This window comes from Pituophis catenifer, unplaced genomic scaffold (assembly GCF_029215685.1).
Source record: "Pituophis catenifer annectens isolate HBS135680 unplaced genomic scaffold, rPitCat1.0.hap2 SCAF_2, whole genome shotgun sequence".
NCBI lineage: Eukaryota > Metazoa > Chordata > Lepidosauria > Squamata > Colubridae > Pituophis > Pituophis catenifer.
This window is the reverse complement of record NW_027256882.1, coordinates 147,021,209-147,040,538: the sequence shown is the minus strand read 5'-3', so window position 1 is coordinate 147,040,538 and position 19,330 is coordinate 147,021,209. Positions and strand designations below refer to the sequence as shown.

The 19,330-nt window shown below is 39.0% G+C and overlaps 1 protein-coding gene across 1 annotated transcript in view; it reads left to right on the top strand.

Annotated features, from left to right (window-relative positions):
- Positions 1-13,025: 13,025 nt before the first annotated feature.
- Positions 13,026-19,330, top strand: part of HELZ (helicase with zinc finger) — a 129,741-nt gene continuing 123,436 nt past the window's right edge. The window contains 2 exon segments of the mRNA XM_070937734.1: positions 13,026-13,064; positions 18,521-18,607. Coding sequence (XP_070793835.1) covers positions 18,581-18,607 — 27 coding nt within the window. The 5' untranslated portion in view covers positions 13,026-13,064; positions 18,521-18,580.

Here is a 19,330-nt window from a genome sequence, read left to right as displayed (position 1 = left end):
ACTTACATGATATATATATTTTATTTTCCCTGTGATTCCTTTTGCCTTTTCTAGAGGGGTCTAAGACAAGTTGCCACATCGAACTCACAGTGGCCAACTTGCTGCGGGCCAATTGTTCCACAGCCAGTTGTCCCACATTGAGTTGATCATGGTGACTGCCATGCCAAGTTGTGCCATTCTGTTCTAGAGAACATTTTAAACATTCATCAAAGACATGCATTCCATTGCGCCATTGCTTAATCAAAGTTTGCTGAATAAACCACAATTGGACATGTCTGCGCTGTAATTTTAAAATTCTTGTGGCTGGGATCCCAGAACTTGCCAATTAAACCAACTGCATTATCTATGTATTGTGTGATCCAGGTGAAAGTTAGCATCCACTCCAGCAAGATACTTTTCTAGATATACAGACTTTTAGCAAACTGAAAAAGCTCTCGTTTTGAAGGTCGCCTCTCTATGATTCCTGTATACATTTGAAACCATGGTGGGGAAGTCACAATTTACTGAAATAAGATGGTAGGTACAATATTCTGCCTTTATCTCTTTCCCTAATAAGCCTTGAATTAGAACTGATTCAGTTGTAAGTGAAACTGGTCTAAGTAGCAAGTCATTAACAATGTCTTGCATGGGCTGTATATTTTCTATAATACATAAATCTGATTTAAAGATTGTTTAGTGGAATTTGTATCCAAAAAGAAGGATACAATGAATTGCTGTTGATTGCAAACCAGACAAGTATTGCTTTATAGGTAGCCTTAGTAAAAAGAATAGTGGTTCTTGCCTTCACGTTTTCCTGTGGAAAGCAGCTAACATATGTGCATTATGACAACTTAATCTGCATGAGTCAGACTGGAATGGTGTATTAACATGCAAATCCTTTTTCTTCAAGAGCTGATGAACTCCTATTGAAGTTCCATCTTTAAGTAATAAGATTCAAACTCATTTCCATTTCCAATGCAGTGGAATAAAATTCAAAAGAGAGGAATTGTGTATTAAGTATAATTTTGGTGAAAAAATGAGACAAAAACTAATTTGAAAAGCAAAGTTTTTTAAAAAAACAAAAATAGCTGGTTTTGTGCTCTAAAATGTTCAGCAATTGCAACTACCCCCCACAATTTCTGATTATCCACCAGCAGAATCTCATTCTCCGTGTATACCACTACAAACCTTTCGAAGTTATTGGGATTACAGTATCAGATAATGTGCTGAATGTTTATTACATTTATCTAGAATGAGATAAATCAGAATGCATGCACTGATTTGTCTGAGCAAGAGTGTACATTTTTAGGGTGTCTACTTGAGATATAATTTTAATAAGGAATAGAGGAGTCTATGTTGTGGTAATTCCATGCAATTCTGTTGTGCTTGAATTTTAAAAAAAATATTAGATTTACTACTGACTGCCACTTAATGCTTCTAGACAATTGCTACTTCTTTACACAGTACTTTGGTAAGATTAGGTCACCTGATGACCTAAACCGTGGTTTGGTTAATTGAGATTTGGTAAATGACAAATGGTTGGATTTGCAGAACATACTAAACCATAAACAATGGTTTGTAAAATAAAATGGCTGAATTCATGTAACTTAAGCCAAAATTTAAATAAACTGCATTATGGCTTAATATGTTGTGAGAAATAAATCATATAACATCTATTAGGATGATTTATTAAGTGTACATACGAAAACTACAAATTTTGCTTAAATAACAGCATAAAAATAGTATTCACTATAAGTTTTAAAAATAACGTGCCTACTGAATGTTTTAGACAACCTCTCTTACCATTTTGAGTCATAAGTTGTGCTGTGGGGGAGTTCTGCTAGTTGTCATTCAAAACATTTGATGGACACAATTTTGGCGGTCTTTTACTTTGCAATGGATAGCATTAGCAAGACAGAGTACTGATTTTTAAACACGATTCGAGGTTTGGGTATGTATACTTTATAGAGTATCGTGTCACTTTTAATAGAACTATGTCTAAGGGAAGTGTGTATACATTTTTACATGTTATTGAAGAACATTTCCTGAAGTGATCTGGAGAACTTTGTATGCATTCTGTAGTTTCTAAAAGGTAAAAAGAGTATGGGGAAAATAAAAGTTAAACATTCCAACTTCCCTAAACCAGTAATACATTCCCTATACTTAGTGATCTTAATTTATATCTCTGTTATATCGGATCTCTACCTTTAACTATATCTAAATACTAGAACCAGGTGGAAGGGTGATTTGGTCCTGCAGGTCTAAATCTTTGTCCAAATTATTGCACAAGGATAGTCTCAGCTTCAAACCTGGGCAACTAATTCCAGTGTCAAGACTTGCTATTAGCAAGAGTTGACAAACATTTAACTGATATCTCTCTTCTGTTATTTGAAATCCTTATTCTTTGTTTTTTCAACATTTGAAAGAATGCACTCCTAATCCTCTGTTTCCTCAAGGCTAAACATTCACAATTCATTCAATTTCTCAGTGGTATTTTAGCTGCCTTTGCCTGAACCCATCTAGTTATTCTGAACCCACTGAGAAGATCAACATAACATGTAACAAAAACCAAAAGCAAGAATAAGAATAATTCTGTAGTATGAAAGGGCATTTTTTTAAGCTCCAAAGGCTATATATGTTACCAAATTAGTGGTAAGTCCATAAATTCTATTTTCTTAATTATTTTTTTTCCTTCCATGGTAAATTGGGAAACTCTTGTTAGTCTGCTTCCAAAATTCAGAGCTTAAAAAGGGGGGGGGGAATCTTGAGGATTGCAATTGGCTCATAGCTCATAGGTGCCTTACTCTCTGCTAAAGGTCAAATATAATTAGGAGTGGTGATTAACTACTTTCCCAAGATCCCTTCAGCCCCAAGGGAAATATACCTTGCTTCTCAACTTGACTAAGTAATTATTTTCCTGACATTAACAAAACTAAAGTACTAAGCATCAATTAACCACTGGTCCGATCTGAATAGCTTGCAGCCCAATAGTAAATCAATATTACATGACTCGTTTTATGGCAGCAAAGGAAACTCTAGGCAATTTGTTGTCTGCTTCCCCCTTTTCAAAACAGGTAACCCGAGTAATTGCACACTGTGAAATATATGAACTTTAATATCAAACCAGGAGCAATCTTTGCAGAAAGAAATGATTCTTTATTCTTCAATCAAAACGTGGTTTGTAATTAGAGGTGGAGAAAGCTGTTGTGTATTCTAATGTTAAACTTTCTAGTTTTTGTTCAAGGAATAAGCATGGTGAAATTAACACTCAATATACTGTCCTTGGCAACAGCAGTGCGCTGCAAACCCCTTAGCTATTTCCTTAGCTTGAAATAGTTATCAACTCCATCATTAAACATGATAATGTATTCTCACATTGAGTAAATTGGCAATTGAGCCAAGGCCTGAGACAGGAGGCTGAATTAGCAATAAAAATAGCACTTAGACTTATATAGCGCTTCACAATACTTTATAGCCCTCTCTAAGCGGTTTACAGAGTCAACCTATTGCCCACAACAATCTGGGTCCTCATTGTACTGACCTTGGAAGGATGGAAAGCTGAGTCAATCTTGAGCCTGGTGAAATTTGAACTGCCAAATTGCAGGCAGCCGGCAGGCAGCAGAAGTAGCCTGCAGTACTGCATTGTAACCACTGCACCACCACGGCTCTCACATTAACCTTATGTTTCGTTTCTGTTCTGACCAACTGGGTTCAATTTAAAATTTGGAGATTATACAAAAACCTGTTGTGGCCTGTCAGCGGCCTGTGCGGTTAGTAGCTGATTCCGACAGCAAGGAGGCTGGTGTGGTGCTGCGCCAGCAGCCTGTGCAGCTGGCACTCGAGTCAGACAATGAGGAGGCTGGAGAAGATGTGCCAGAGGCAAGGATTCAGCCAGGGCCTTCAGAACCTCCAGAAGCTCCCATAAGTGAAGAGGAAGGAGGAGCCTCTTCTCGATGCACGAGCGTGGAGAGCTGTTAAAAGGCAGGAGTGGCTCCTCAGGAGAAGGTCTCGAGAGTAAGGCTTGGGGCTAATTGGCCACTCCCCTAGCCTATTTAAGGAAGGACGATGACTGATGCAATTTGCAGGAAACAACTTTGTTCATATTCCTTCGTGTCTTGATTCCAGAAATGTTTGATTCGGCTCTAGTTTATCTCGTCAGTTTTCCTGCAAATTGCTTCTGGGCTTTCTGCCAACCACAGTAAGAATATGGTTATCTGAAATACTGTGCCTCAGAATTGAGTTGTTATTCTTTGGATTCTTGTCGGCTGTTAATGAAGTTAAATTAACAGCCCTTGTTCAGAAAAGACTGATTTAAACTGTACTTGTGTTCGAACAACTACTAAGAAAGCTCATTAGTAGTCCTTAATTAGTAAACTAAGGTTTGTATGGACTTTGTGTGTGCTGCGTTCTTTGGGGTCCATAGCTGGGGCAGAACAAAACCTAGTTCTCTTGAACAATCCATAATGCTGGGAAAGGGGGTAGGAAAGAGAAGAAGAGGACGACCAGTTCACAATCCTGCGGTCCTTCTGAACTCCTGGCTTGTGTTTAAGGAACAGTAAATAGTAGCCGTAGATCAAATTGAAATGTATGGACTGAAATGAAAAGAATAGAAACAAACAATTACAAAAAAACTACCAAAATCAAAACAAATCCAAAAAAGGAAAAAAGTGAAAGAAAAAACTGCCTCCTTCATCCTTGCAATTAAAGATTATTTTAATAGTTTACTGCCATCTCTTAAATTCAACATAATCTCTCTTCAGTAGTTCATCCCTTAAGCAACACAATCTAAATGTCAGTCGTTCTTTTTGTCAGCAAAAATCCAATAAGGGCAAACCAAATATAAATATTTTTCATTTAGCCCTGATAAAAGTAGGCAACCTTGTATTCCTTTCCTATGTTTTTTTTTACAAATTTAATTCTGAGCCCTTCAAAAAGAGTGCCAGTTAGTTTTCTATTCCTCTGTTTTAAGCCAAAAATCTTTCAGAACTTTAATTATACAATTGTATATATTTTTGTATATTTAATAAGTAAAGTTTGTTCCTTGTTTGTCACTTCTAATAAAATCCTTCAGGACTATTGAACTCTTTTGTATATCAGGTTAAAAAAAATACAAATTGGTTTCCTGGTTTAATGTTTATACATCTTTTAGGGAATAAATTATTGATTGGTTTCATTTGTGAGTATCTTTTTCCATATCCTCATTGCTTAATGCATTTAAGTCCCCCTTCAAAATAATTTCATAGTTATTCACTGCAACTTGTTTTGTAACTCTGCCCATATATTTTACCAAGGAGTTTGGCTGACAAATATTCAAAGACTTCTATTACAGATTTCTACTCCAGTCTTTTCTTTAACCTCTAGCTCCCTCTAGCATCTAACCTTCAAGGTCCCCTTATCATAAAAAGATCCCAAACAATTGCCACTTCCCAAGGGAAAATTCCTTCCAATTAATTCAAAGCTATCATTCTAAATCAATCTGGACCCTTAATCCTTTGTAAAAAATCCATATTCTAAGCATTTTTGCCACATCATCCAAAAATTTCCAAAAGTTTTAAAATCAAATTTATACCTTCTTCCTCTTAAGAAGGAGACTCACTGATGAATATAGTAAGCTTGGTCTAGTCATTAAGGCACCAGGCTAGAAAGCGGGAAACCGTGAATTCAACTTCTATTTTAGCCAGCTGGGAGATTTTGAGCCAGCCACACTCTCTCAACCCAAACCCCCTCACCGGGTTGTCGAGGGGGGAATAGGAAGGTGTGTTGGATATGTTTACCACCTTGAGTTATTTGTAAAAATAATACAGGCGGGATATAAGGTTTAAAGGTTCCCCTTGTCAAGTTGTGACTGACTCAAGGGGGCGGTGTTCATCTCCGATTCTCAGCCGAGGGAGCCTATGTTGTCCAAGAGATGCTTCCATCATCATGTAGCCAGCATGAAAGTACAGAATGCAGTAAACCTTTCCTGCTGAAGCAGTATCTATTTATCCACTCGGATTTGCATGCTTTCAAACTACTAGGTTGGCAAGAGCTAGGGTGAGAAATGGGAGCTCACCCTGTCCCAAGGCGCTCGGATCTCGAACCTGGGCTGTCAGCTTTCCAGCTGACAAGCCCAATATCTTAACCACTGAGCCATTGTGCCGATCAAAGGATACAAATAAATGTCTAATAAATAAATATCAGTCTAAAGCATGGGTGTCAAAACTTGCTGTGTCACATTGCCATCACGTGATGTTTTGCAACGTTCTTCCTATTTGCATCTGGCCCGTGGGTCAGTTTGACACCCCTGGTCTAAAGGGTCTTAATCTCTACAGTATAATAGAAAAAATTATAATAAAAAAGTGAATAAAAAATAAGGCTAAGTCAAGCTTAATGTTCTTAAAAGCTGCTTCACGAGTGTTAGCTTGATGTAATCTTGATTCCTATCCAACTCAACTCCTAAACCAACTGCAAAATGGCAGTTTCTGTGATCTACTCAAGAACTGCCCAGAGTCAGGTGGATAATCTCAACAATCTCTCCTTCCTCCAGATTTTGGTATCCACCATGATTTTCCTTGCAAATGCAATCCTGCTCTCAGCAGGATATGTTTTCCATGGCGCTCACAGGAAATGGCATACTTGATCTTTTGGATGGATTATAAAAAGCTCTAATTTTCATATGTTCTGGTATACAGTATATTTTCTTTGGCTCTGAGAATTACAAATTACATTTGTAGAGTACAGTAGTGTAAGAGCAATTTGCATAGTTGTGAGTCACTGTAGAAAATAATTGTAGAGCTATGCTGATTTTCAATTCGTATCAAAAGCAAAATATGTTATTCTCCCAATATTTTGGCCTGAATCAGTTCCATAGCTTTTTATAAGCTGCATCTCCGTGACATACCTCTTCAGGTCAGTGGTGCTCAAACTGCATTGTTCATCTTTTGAAACTCAAAACTTTTCCAAAGTAGGGCAGAGTTCAACCTGCCCCTACTATATCCAAGGTTGTTATTAGTTTATTTATGTTGACCCCAACTTGATGTATGAGACATTTCTTCCCTCTGACCTAGAGATAGGAAACTAGGGCATCCAGCAAACATGAAAATTGTGCCAGGAATGAAATGTGTTGCATGCAGGCACCACAGTGCCTATGCAGTGTCCTAGTGAGTTATTTAATTACCTACAGTTTCTATGATGGAAATTGTGATTTATTTTATCTGACCTGTTGCCTTGCATATATAGCGAGAAACTCAACATAAATTAAATTTAAATCTCAGATTTCTCTCTCTCCCTGCGGCCGAGCTTCATAAGTAAATTCATATATTCTTCACAATAAAAATGTTTGCACCATAAAAATACAATATACTACATCAATTTTCAGGGTTTCAGTATAGATCTGTTTGAAGACCATTTCAATCTAAGAAGTCGGCAGAGGAAGAAAAGGTATTTGCAGTAGCAGTTGATTGGCATCTGTCACAATTTGGATGGTTTCTGTTTTATTAGATTCAAATATTAACCATTGAAATAATTTTAAAAAGTTTAGCCAAAGCCAAAGTTTTGAAGGTGGATTTTTTTTTCTCAACATTTATTTAGTAATTGGATTTCCACACCATTCTCATCATTATCATCTATTGATTGATGGGGTCCAATGCAATTTTAACACACTTTTTCTAGATCTTTATTGTCACCCGCCATTAAAATCAGAAGGATAGGTCCCGCTTAAAAACTGCAAAGGCAAGATACAAAGTGAATAGAAAAGTTGAAAATCAGTTTTCCCAAGCTACAAAGAAATGGTTAGAAATGTGTTGATATTTCTCTTTGTAGGTAGTCCTTGACTTATGACCAAAACATCTGTTGCTAAGCGAGACAGTTATTAAGTGAGTTTTGCCCCATTTTATGATCTTTCTTGGCACACTTAAATGAATCACTACAGTTGTTAAGTTATTAACATGGTTGTAAAGTGAATGTGGCTTCCCCATTGACTTTGCTTGTCAAAAGGATGCAAAAGGTGAACATGTGACCCTGGGACACTACGACTGTCAGAAATATGAGCCAGTTGCCAAGCGTCCACATTCTGATCATATGACCATGGGAATGCTGCAACGGTCGGGTGAAAAATGGTATTAAGTCACTTTTTTCAGTGCTTTTGTAACTTTGAATGGTCACTATAACAAAAGATTGTAAGCCGAGGACTATTTAGAGTTGGTTGACCTTCCCTTGGTAGTGGACTTTTTTGAATCACAATTTCTGGCTTTTGTTCCTATAGCCCACGGGTGTCATACTTGATCGCGTCACAGGCCAGATTGTGACGTATTGTGATGTTTTTTGCCTTTGCGGAGCTGGGGTGGATGTGGCCTGTGCGTGACGTATCTGGCCATCAGTTTGACAAGTCTGCTGTAGCCTATCAGGCTTTTGGTAAACCAGTTAACCCAAGTCAGGTATTAGTAGCAGAGAGGGAAAAGCAAGTTCCCTACAGCTATTCTATTGCTCTCCAATGGAAGGCACCAGGCTAGTCACACACCTTTGTCGTCATATTTTTTTCTGAGAGGCAGGGGTGCAGTTTCCCTGAGCCCTCAGCATCCTTAATTGTAGTTGCTCTAACTATCACCTGAGCAGGCTTTTTACTTATTTGATTTTTATCCCACCTTTATTCCACTATACATAACTCAAGGTGGTGAAAATACATAATACTCCTTACTTCATTCAGAATAGACCTGGAAGCGACCTTGGAGGTCTTCTGGTCCAGCCCACTGCTTGAGCAGGAGACCCTAAACCATTTCAGACAAGTGAATGTCCAGTCTCTTCTTAAAACCTCCAATGATGGAGCATCTACAACTTCTGAAGGCAAGCTGTTCCACTGGTTAATTGTCCTCACTGTTAGGAAGTTTCTCCTTAATTCCAGGTTGCTTGGTGCTTGGTGCCACTCTAGCCTGGTGCCTTAACTGCTAGACCAAAAGCTTAGGAGTTGCTTGAATTCCCAGCATTCTTTCTGTGCACTTTAAAGCCCCCCTTTTCTCCTCATGCTGTTTCTTCTCCCCACCCTTTTTCCCCAAATAAAGGAGTAGGTTCATGCACCCAAGCCATGATTTTGTTAAGAAGCCACAATGGCTGGATTCACACAACACTTTAAGCCCAAACCTGTCAGATCATATTGTGACTTACTGAGATAAAGGACTCCATGATTAAATCAAACGAGGCACATTTGTCCTCCAACGAGACACTTACTTTGGGGTTTATCTTTGCATTACACATTAACCCATGTTTAACTAAACATGGTATTAGTGAATTAATGCAATTGTTTAGGTCTACTGAAACACAAAGCAGTCAACTAATCATCTTTATCCCACTTTGAATTCAAGGACAATATCATTAACCAGTGCCTCTAGATTAAATGTCTGTTAAAGTTTATACTCCTGAAACCTTGGAATTTCCAACTGCTTAAGGATGGACCTTTTCATCTTGACAGTAGTAAACTGCAGGTTCTCAAGAGCCCAGGCAGGCAAGCTGGAGCACAGACCTTAGCTATGTTGAGACATGTTTACACTACTGGAATTACTGAACAACACCCAGAATCACAAAGTAGTTACTACAAGGGGTGTCGTGGCAGGACAACTGATGCAAATATCATAAATCAACTGCACTAAATATGTTATTCTGTATTGCTCACCAGAAATTATTATTCCCATTTTTTACTAAATATCCTGATCATTCCAATTTGTTTTATCTCAAGATGTTATGATCAAATCAATCTGTTTTTATTCTCTTAACCACTGCCAAGTACTGTTCTACAGTCTGCACAGTACGATGTAGTAAACTCTAATCCTTTTTAGATATTTTCAAATAATGATATTTTTTGTTTTATCTCAATTAATTGTGACTTTTGGGTTTTACATACTGGTCTAGGACCAAATATTGATTTGATTTAATTTGAAGTACTGTATTTTTCGGAGTATAAGACACATTTCGCCCCCCCACCCCACCCTCTAAAAGTAGGTGGAAATATCTGTGCGTGTTATATACCGAATGTTGCTGAAGCCTCACCCATCTGCCGACCCCCAGAGTGTTTTTAGCCTCCGCGTGTTTCGTTTTTGGCCTCCGCATGCCCTGTTTTAGACCCATTCTAGGATTGCCACAGCACATCATTGCCGATCGCCGCCTCTGTGCATCACTTTTTGGCCTCTACGCATCGCATTTTCGGGCCTCCGCATGCCCCATATTTTGGCCTCTGCACCGCATTTTCGGCCCATTTCAGGTGGCGGGGATTGCCACTGCCACAGATCACCGCCTGGAATTAGCCGAAAACGCGATGCATAGCAGCGATGTGCTGTGGCGATCCCAGCAGCCTGGAACGGGACTAAAATGGAACGTGCAGAATCCAAATATGCAACGCACAGAGGCGGCAATGGGCTGTGGCGATCCCGTCTGGAACAGCTGATTGGCGGTATTCCGGGAGGCCAATCCAACTGCCGATCAGCTGCTTGTGCTGAATCAGGCTGTGATAACATGCTGAAGCTTACTAGGCTGTTTGCTGCAAGGACACTAGCTGGATGAATACCGATGGATGCTGGTAGGCAGAGGCAGAATTTTTTTTTCTTGCTTTCCTCTCCAAAAATGTGCATCTTATACTCCGGAGCATCCTGTACTCCTAAAAATACGGTAATTTGTACAATGACATCATGACATACCTGCCATCTCAATGACTTAGACTTAATGCCTACAGTGAAAAAACTGACATGATCATTTTTCATACTTATGACCATTGCAGCATCCCCATGGTCACATGATCAAAATTTGAATGCTTGGCAAGTGGCTCGTATTTACGACGATTGCAGTATCCTGGGGTCACGTGATCACCTTTTGCAGCCTTCTGACAAGCAAAGTCAACAGGGAAGCCAGATTCACTTTACAACCCGTGTTATTAACAACTGCAGTGATTCAATTTGCAGAATCACTCTGTGGCAAGAAAGTTCGTAAAATGGGGCAACACTCAACTACTTTGCTTAGCAACAGAAATTGTGCGCTGAATTGTAGTTGTAAGTTGAAGACTACCTGTATTTGTTCCAGGTACTGAGGGCTTCTTAGTAACAACGGCGCTACCAGTTTTAGAATTCTGTGAAAATGAGAAACGTATTTAGAAACCTCGGAAAGTGCTTATCATGAGAAAAAATAAAAAGAAATGACCGCAGATACTGCTCTTGGTTTTAGATCTGCAACACCATAGATGTAAAAAATAAGCTATTCATTTGTGCAAAAGTATCATGCACCAACTCTTTCATTTGCAGGAAACTGCATGACATCTTAGAGATTAAGTGATAAGTCTGACATGCTGTTTGTCTTTAAGAATTGGAAAGCTGGAGAAAAATAGCTGGAGGTTAGTCTTTCAGAGCGGCAGGTATTTGCTACTTAGCTGTATTATTTGATATACCACTCAGTGAAAATTCGTTTTAGTACCATCAACTAGAACTACTTTTAACTCCTAGATGCAGCATAGTGCAATAAAAATTTATAAATAAGAAAAAACAAAACACACCACATCTAAGTCAGGCTCTGGATGGCAGGACGACTTAACTGCTATTTCCAATTTATATGAATCCATCGCAAGATGGTTGCAATTTCTAGTCAGCCCAAATTTCTCAGAATCAATTACATTTTGGAAAAATAATTTTATGCATTAATAATTTTATGAATGCGCACCTATTTGTCCCTATTAGGCAAGGGAGGTCAAGATTGATTTTGAGTGGCTCCACAAACCACTTTTTGCTCACTAGGCTGCTCAGGAGTTGATCGGAACCCATTAACCTTTTCTGCCCAAAGACAGTTAACGCCAAAATAGTGGTTTTAAAAACCAGCGTAGAAAGCGCCAATTCCTGAGCCTACCATCTTGCCTTCCACCCTCACATGCCCACACCCATAATTCTATGCGCCGTCCTCCTGCACATGCATGTGTGACCCCCCCTGCTTTTGGCACGTGATGGCACGGAAGGCCTGTTTTTCGCCCTCCCCAGCCTCCAGAGGCTTTCTAAGAGCCTGGGGAGGGCAAAAATGGCCCATTTGCTGATTTCCAGTGGGACCAGAAGGCCCGTTTTTCACTCTCCCCAGGCTCCAGAGCCTTTCTAGGAGCCTGGGGAGGGCGAAAATGGCCTTCCCCACCCCCTGGAGGGAGCTGAGCTCACATGCCCACTGATATGGCTCCGTGTGCCATCTGTGGCACGCGTGCCATAGGTTTACCATTAAGGACTTATACCATTTCAGAGAAGTGACTGTCTAGTCCACGGGTCTCCAACGTTGACAACTTTTAAGCTTGTCGGACTTCAACTCCCAGAATTCCCCAGCAGCTTTGCTGGCTGGGGAATTCTGGGAGTTGAAGTCCTGCAGGTTTAAGGTTGCCAAGGTTGGAGACCCCTGGTCTAATCTCTTCTTAAAACCTCCAATGATGGAGCACCCACAGCTTCTGAAGGCAAGCTATTCCACTGGTTCATTGTCCTCATTGTTAGGAAGTTTCTCCTTAATTCCAGGTTGCTTCTCTCCTTGTTTAGTTTCCAACCATTATTTCTTGTCCTGCCCTCTGGTGCTTTGGAGAATAATTTGACCCCCTCTTCAAATACTGGAATACTGCTATCATGTGTCCCCCCCCCCCCAAATCCTTCTTTTCTCTAGACTGGCCATACCCAATTCCAGAAACCGTTCTTCATATGGTTTAATCTCCAGGCCCTTTTGATCATTTGAGCCTACCAACCATCTTGCCTTCCACCCTCTCTTTTAAATTCCCACTGCTGGGGGCGCAAACCACCCGAACACCCGCCGCCTTTCGCTCTTTCGCCACAGAGATCCATCCGGCCGCCACTTTCCTCCCTCTTTTAAGTTTTCCCTTCGCTCCGTCCGATCCGGGCGCGCGAGGGGAGAGGAGGAGGGAGGAGGGAGGAGGGCGGAGGAGGGGGGAGTGGGTGGGACGAGGAAAGGGGCGGCGAAGCGCGCGCGCGGTGGGGGGGGGGGGAGGCGGAGGAGGTGGGGGGGGAAAGAAGGGGAGGAAAAGAAGACACTTTTTTACCCACAATGCTTTGGGAGGACGTTGACAAGTGGATCCAAGATGGCGTAGAAAGTAATGACAGGTAAGTCAGGACTTCCCTATTCGCTGGCTGGGAAAAACGAAGGGGACGAAGGGGAAATCTCCGCCGAGGCTGGGACCCGGGTGAGAAGCCTTCCGAAGCCGGCTGGGAAGCGTCGGGGGTGCGAGGGTGGGGTCCCTCGGGATTAAGGGGGAAGGTTTCTCCGTCCCCGGCGGAGCGCGACCGGGGCTGGCCGGAGAGGGCCCTGTGCCTGCGGAGGGGCCTTGCAGAAGTCGCAGCCCGGGGAGAAGGCGGCGGGTGGCGGCTGGGCTGTTTACGAGGAGGCGCCGCCGGGGTCCTGGGCACGAAACTGCTTCGGGGTGTGTATATTTGTGTATTGTGTGTGTGTATGTGTGTGAAGAGCGGGGTCGGTCGGTTGCGATGGAAGGCGGATATTCGGCTCCTTCACTACTAAAGCAGGCGAGCGATTCCTTCAAGGCTTTGGAGGCAAGAGGCGCAAAAACCCACCCTTGGAAGGCTGGCCTCGGTGTGTGAGTGTGAGTGTGTATTTTTGATTCCCCCCCCTTTTTTTTTCACCCCTCCTCCCTCTCTCTCTTTTATTTTTGAAGCCAAGTCTCAGACTTGCCTCTTGCGAGGCGGGCGAAGGAGGAAGCTTTTTACAGGGCGGGCGGTAGGAAAAGCGAATTCCTCGAGAATCGTCTCTGGGCTTTTGTGAGGTTTAGCAACAAACAACTCTTTCAACGTTTATAAATGGAAAGATCCCCTCCCCTCTCGCCACCAAGAAGCGGTCACGTAGGTATTTATGACACCCCTCCCCCATTCTGTGAAGCAACAACTTCTGGGTTCCTGAAGTTGGAATTAAATTATGAGTAGAGAATTATTTTTTTATTATTATTATTATTATTATTATTATTATTATTATTATTATTATTATTATTATTTTTGTGTGTGTGTGGGGGGGTGGGAAATCGAACATTTTGGAGACATCGCTTGAGTTGGGAAGGAACTGCTCAGATTGGTGACCACAGCTTTAGAATTTCTTTTTAGGGTCCTAAGCAAGATAATCTGGAAAAGTTAATGTTTAAAAGCAGTTGCAAAAACAGAGCACTATACTGTGGTTAGTTGCAGAGAGAATAAGAAAAGAATGTATCCGTCCGTCCGTTCAAGTTACTGTTTTTATATTTAGTGTATATAATAAATATCAAAACCATAACTTTTAATATACTTTTATATCAGTATTTTGATTGAAATATCAGTATTTATGCAGGTATGTGCTTTTATATCAATATTAAATACGTTGATGAAAATGCAAGTGCATTTTCGACTGCAAGTGCAGTCTTAAAAATCAGTTTTTTTTGGAATTTGTCTTTTGGACATGGTTTTAAAAGCATATAGTTTCACAATATGTAGAGGTTTTTTGTTTACACGCTTAACGTTTTGTGCAAAGCAATTTAGAAGTAGTAATTAAGTTTCATTAAGATGATATTACAACTTGTAGAACCAAAGCTTGAAAGAATAGGCATCCATATTGCAATCAAATAAGAAAAAATGGCCTTAATATTTGAAACTCAACATCTTCAATGATATGGTTGATATCATTCAACTTCTCACAGTAAATACACAATGGTACTTAAAGACCAACATATATATTATTGTGTAAGCTTTCATGGATCTTAACCTAAGTCATCAGATTCATGGATTGATTGAAACCTGCACTACAGAAACTAAGAATTTAAGCATTATCTTTTCAACTTGTTCAATTATGATTTAAATCAGAAGATTTTTCCAGATTTTTTTACAGCATAAATAAAATAAAAAATACAGTTTTATTGAGGCTGCCATTCACACTTAACTGAAAATACATAACAATTAATTTAATATTTTGAGTAAATGTGTTTAGTATAGTGTAATTATTGTTTTGGAAACAATAGCTTTTTTAATTAAAAGGAAATGTAAAGACAGCAAAAAGTATACGTTACATTATTCAACTTAAAATTATAAGAAATCTATGGGGAGTATTGTGTGTGCGCGCATGCGTGTAATTCTTAAAATAAGTATCTTGTATTAGAAGAAAGAAAAGGCTTAAAACTTTGGTTATTTTAAATTTGCTCATAATAGGTATAGAATTTTAAGAAGATGTAGGCTTAAAAAAGCTTGCAAAAGTTCCAGATTTAAAACTGAGGAGACTAGTAGTGAGTTTATGTTTTTGTGGTAAATGGTCTATTTTCAGGTCATTTAGCACAATACAGCTTTTTTCTTTGATATTTATAGCGGGTTACCAACCCAAATATCTTCCATAATCTAACATTTGATAATGATTGTACTATTGCTAATACATTTTATAAATCTAAAGCCCTTAACATTTGCAAATCTGGTTGTATAAACAATCTTACTTGACATTTTTTCTAGATGCAAATTTGTTAAATTTATGGAGAAAACATGTAATAATGCAACAAATTCATATACAGTGAAACATAATTACTGTCATATAGTTGTGGAACTCAAAATTATCTGGAAGATGGCATCAGATTGTGGCTGCATATATTAATATTGATCTAATTCAGATGATTGGTGTAAGGATTTTGAAGAATATAATTCATTCATTCATTCATTCATGAGGTTTTTGAACATACACAGAAGTACATTGCAGGTGCTAAATATTTTATTACCTCTTCTTTTCTTCAGCATAAGAAAATACAAGACCACTTTAAGAGATGCCACTTCTGCTATTTATTTATTTAGAGATTTATATCCTGCTTTAGGACCTCAGGCTCTTCCTTCTCACTCACCAACCTCTGCCATTGCAGTAAGAATGTGAGGTAGGTTCAGTTGAGAGTAATCCAACTGCAGTTACTCAATAAACTTACCAGGAAGATCTCTTGTTTGCTTTGTGATAACAATAAGTTCTGAATACATCTCAGAAAAAAAGAAAATAAGGCCCAAAGATTTTATGGCTCAAATATGTTTACTTTGAAAGAAATAAAAAGTACTAAACGCCCAGCTTCTTTTAACTTGTGAATTCCCACAGAGACAATGTGTTCTGTTTATTACAAAGAACAGTTTATAAAGAATAATATTTTTTAAGTTGTTACCCTTTGGTTAGTAATTTCATGGGATTTGTGAGTAAACTAAAGCTACAGTTTTATATTCACTTACTGCTCACATGGTTAGATTCATACATCATCCTAAGTAATACATCACAGCTGAAAAAACATAGTATCTAGGTTAAAACAGGATACTAGGCCAAAATGAAGTCATATCTGAGATCCTCACTGGTAAGAAATAAACCCCAGTATATATAGCAAGGACTACTTCTATTTAAGTGTTTCTAGGAATCCTCTCTTTAAAGAAAGGAGTATCTAATATGCCTGGGGAAGATTTCCAATTAGAAACAGGCATTTGATGGTCATTACTCAGCTTGAATAAAACTTACCTACCAAATCCCTGTTTGAGATTTAGTAATTAATATATAATGTGAAAGATAAGTATTTCTAATGTACAATAATTAAAGTTCATATTTTTCTAGTTTTAGAAATGTTAAAATGGAAGCTAAATAGAGCTATTTTGCTGAAAACATTGTTTTCGTCAGTCATGGGAGTGATGAATCTACTTTTAAGATTACATATAGTATTCCTTAATTCAAGTGATTGTGGTAGAATCACAAACACATCAGTCCATGGCAAATATTTTACCCGGAAATATTACTAGTGTACGAGTGTATGTTACTTAACCAATCAGGGTCAATTGGGTTATTACTTTTATGAATTTGGTGAAAAATGCATATAGAGGAGTATTGTAAAACCCACATATTTTATATCATTTTTAGCATCTATGTTTTTTCAGTTCCTTCCTGATATAAAAATTATTGTATGTGTTCATGTGTTATGTGCTCATTTTTATTTATAGGTTTGCACATCCTGTAAAATTTTTTAGCCAGTGTTTCACTACTGGAGATTTTTAAGAATTGTAGTTACATACTTTTGCCATGTCTTATAAGTATAATTTTAAGTATAATTTTATTTCTATACCGCCCTTCTCCTGAAGGACTCAGGGCAGTGTACAGCCTATTTAAAAACACAAGACAAACATCAATTAAAAATTTAAAATTATTAAATAAATTCGGCTCCATTTAAAACCCCAGAAATTTAAAATACCCCAATTTAAAATTATGTTAATAGCCCGGCCTGGCGGAACAACAGGGTCTTCAGTGCACAGCGAAATACCTGGAGGTCAGAGATCTTACGTATTTCCGGGGACAGTTCATTCCACAGGGCTGGGGCTCCCACAGAGAAGGCCCTCCTCCTGGGTGTTGCCAGCCGACATAACTTGGCCGATGGCACCCTGAGGAGACCCTCTCTGTGGGAGCGAACTGGCCGGTGGGAGGCTATTGGTGGCAGAAGTCGGTCTCGAAGGTACCCGGGTCCTATGCCATGGAGCGCTTTAAAGGTGGTGACCAACACCTTGAATCGCACCCGGAAGACCATTGTAAATCTATGGACGAATCTGATTGTGTACCATAAATCAGGGTTCCCCAACCTTCGGTCCAGCCCCCAGTGTTGGGCTGCAGCCTGTTTGGAACCAGACAGTGAAAGTGGTAGGTGAGCATGTGCGTGCACACAAAGCGGCATTTATGAAAGCGGCATGCGTGCGCAACCATCCTCCCCCCCACTGGCCACCATCGGGCCGCCAACCCGGAAAGGTTGGAGACCACTGCCGTAAAGTTATTTTGCTTATATTGCCTTTAATTGTGTTGCTATGATATTCTTCCTAATATATAATTCTTATTCAGCACCCCAAAATAACAGAAACTCATCTAACTTTGTTGGTTGGGAAATATAGCTATCTTATCATCAGTATATTTCTTTTCTTCCATATCATTTCAGTGACCATAATAAAGAAGAGAAAATACAGTGTTTTTTTAAAAAAAAATATTTACAGTTGCTCACTTTTGTATTCCCAGAGTAACACATAAGAAGTTTTGTTGTAAAATAAAGAGTCAGTAATTCACTTCACCTACATTTGACTAGTGAGTCATGGTATGTCTGCACTTGAAATAATCTTTTAAGAAAAGCCTCAGAAGTGGTATTCCAATGTTAATGTTTTCTTCTAGGATGTTATTACTTACTGTTTTTTAAGGAAACGGTATGTCTAACTGCTGTGCTTTAATCACAATTTATAGGTGTAGATTGTTTAGTGGTTATTTTGCCCAGCTCATGGTCCAGATATTGGTTCCAATAGCCTGGACTGATGGTTAATGTATCTTTAGGCAGCAGCTATTTTTTAGGAGTAAAAGCTAAGGATCAGAAGTGGCAGGGAAGAGGTGATCATATATCATCATCATCATGTCTGCTCCTTTCTGGAATTTTGTACTGAAAAGACACAGGCGGGGGGGGGGGGATTGTTCTCTGTTTTATATTGCATGGATCTGATTCTCCCAGCCATTTTTCTAAAAATGCTTTTTGAAAATAATAATTCAGTTCAATTCCATTTTATTACAGCTGTAAGTCCAGATACAAACAAAATATTGAATAAAAGAGGTACTGCATCCTTCTAGATATATGTATATGTGCTATAAAAGACAAACAGTAAGTATAATGGAGTCTAAAATAATTAAGAACAGTTACTAAAATAAATCCAAATAAAATACTATTATAGTAAGTTCCAATCCCAAGTAATGATATGGCATACAGATAGTCCTCAATTTACAACTACAATTGAGCCCAAAATTTCTCTTGCTAAGCAAGACAGTTGTCAAGTGAGCTTTGCCCTATTTTATGATCTTTCTTGTCACAGCTGTTAAGTGAATCTCTGCTGTTGTTAAGTGAATCTGGATTCCCTGTTTCTATTGCTTGTCAGAAGGTCGCAAAAGGTGATCGCTTGACCCTGGGACACTGCAACTGTCAAAAATACATGCCAGTTGCCAAACATCCAGATTTTGATCATGTAACCATGGGGATGCTAACAATGGTTGTAAGCATGAAAAACAGTCATAAGTCACTTTTTTCAGTGTTGTTACTTCAAATGGTCTCTAAATGAATGGTTATAAATCAAGGACTATCTCTATCATACAAATGGTAAAATAGATCTGAGCAATTTGAGAGATTATTTTCAAGTCCTTGTCTGAGAATAGTGGCATTTCATAACAGTCATACACTCTACCTGGAAATTTCTTCAAGATACCTGACTCTAACTGGTCATTTTTTTAAAAAAAACACTTTAAAAAAATAATTCTAAAAATCCAGGAATTGTTCAGTTGGGATACTGAACAAAAGGTGTGAGATGCTGGAAAGCCAAAGCCAGCCTTGATT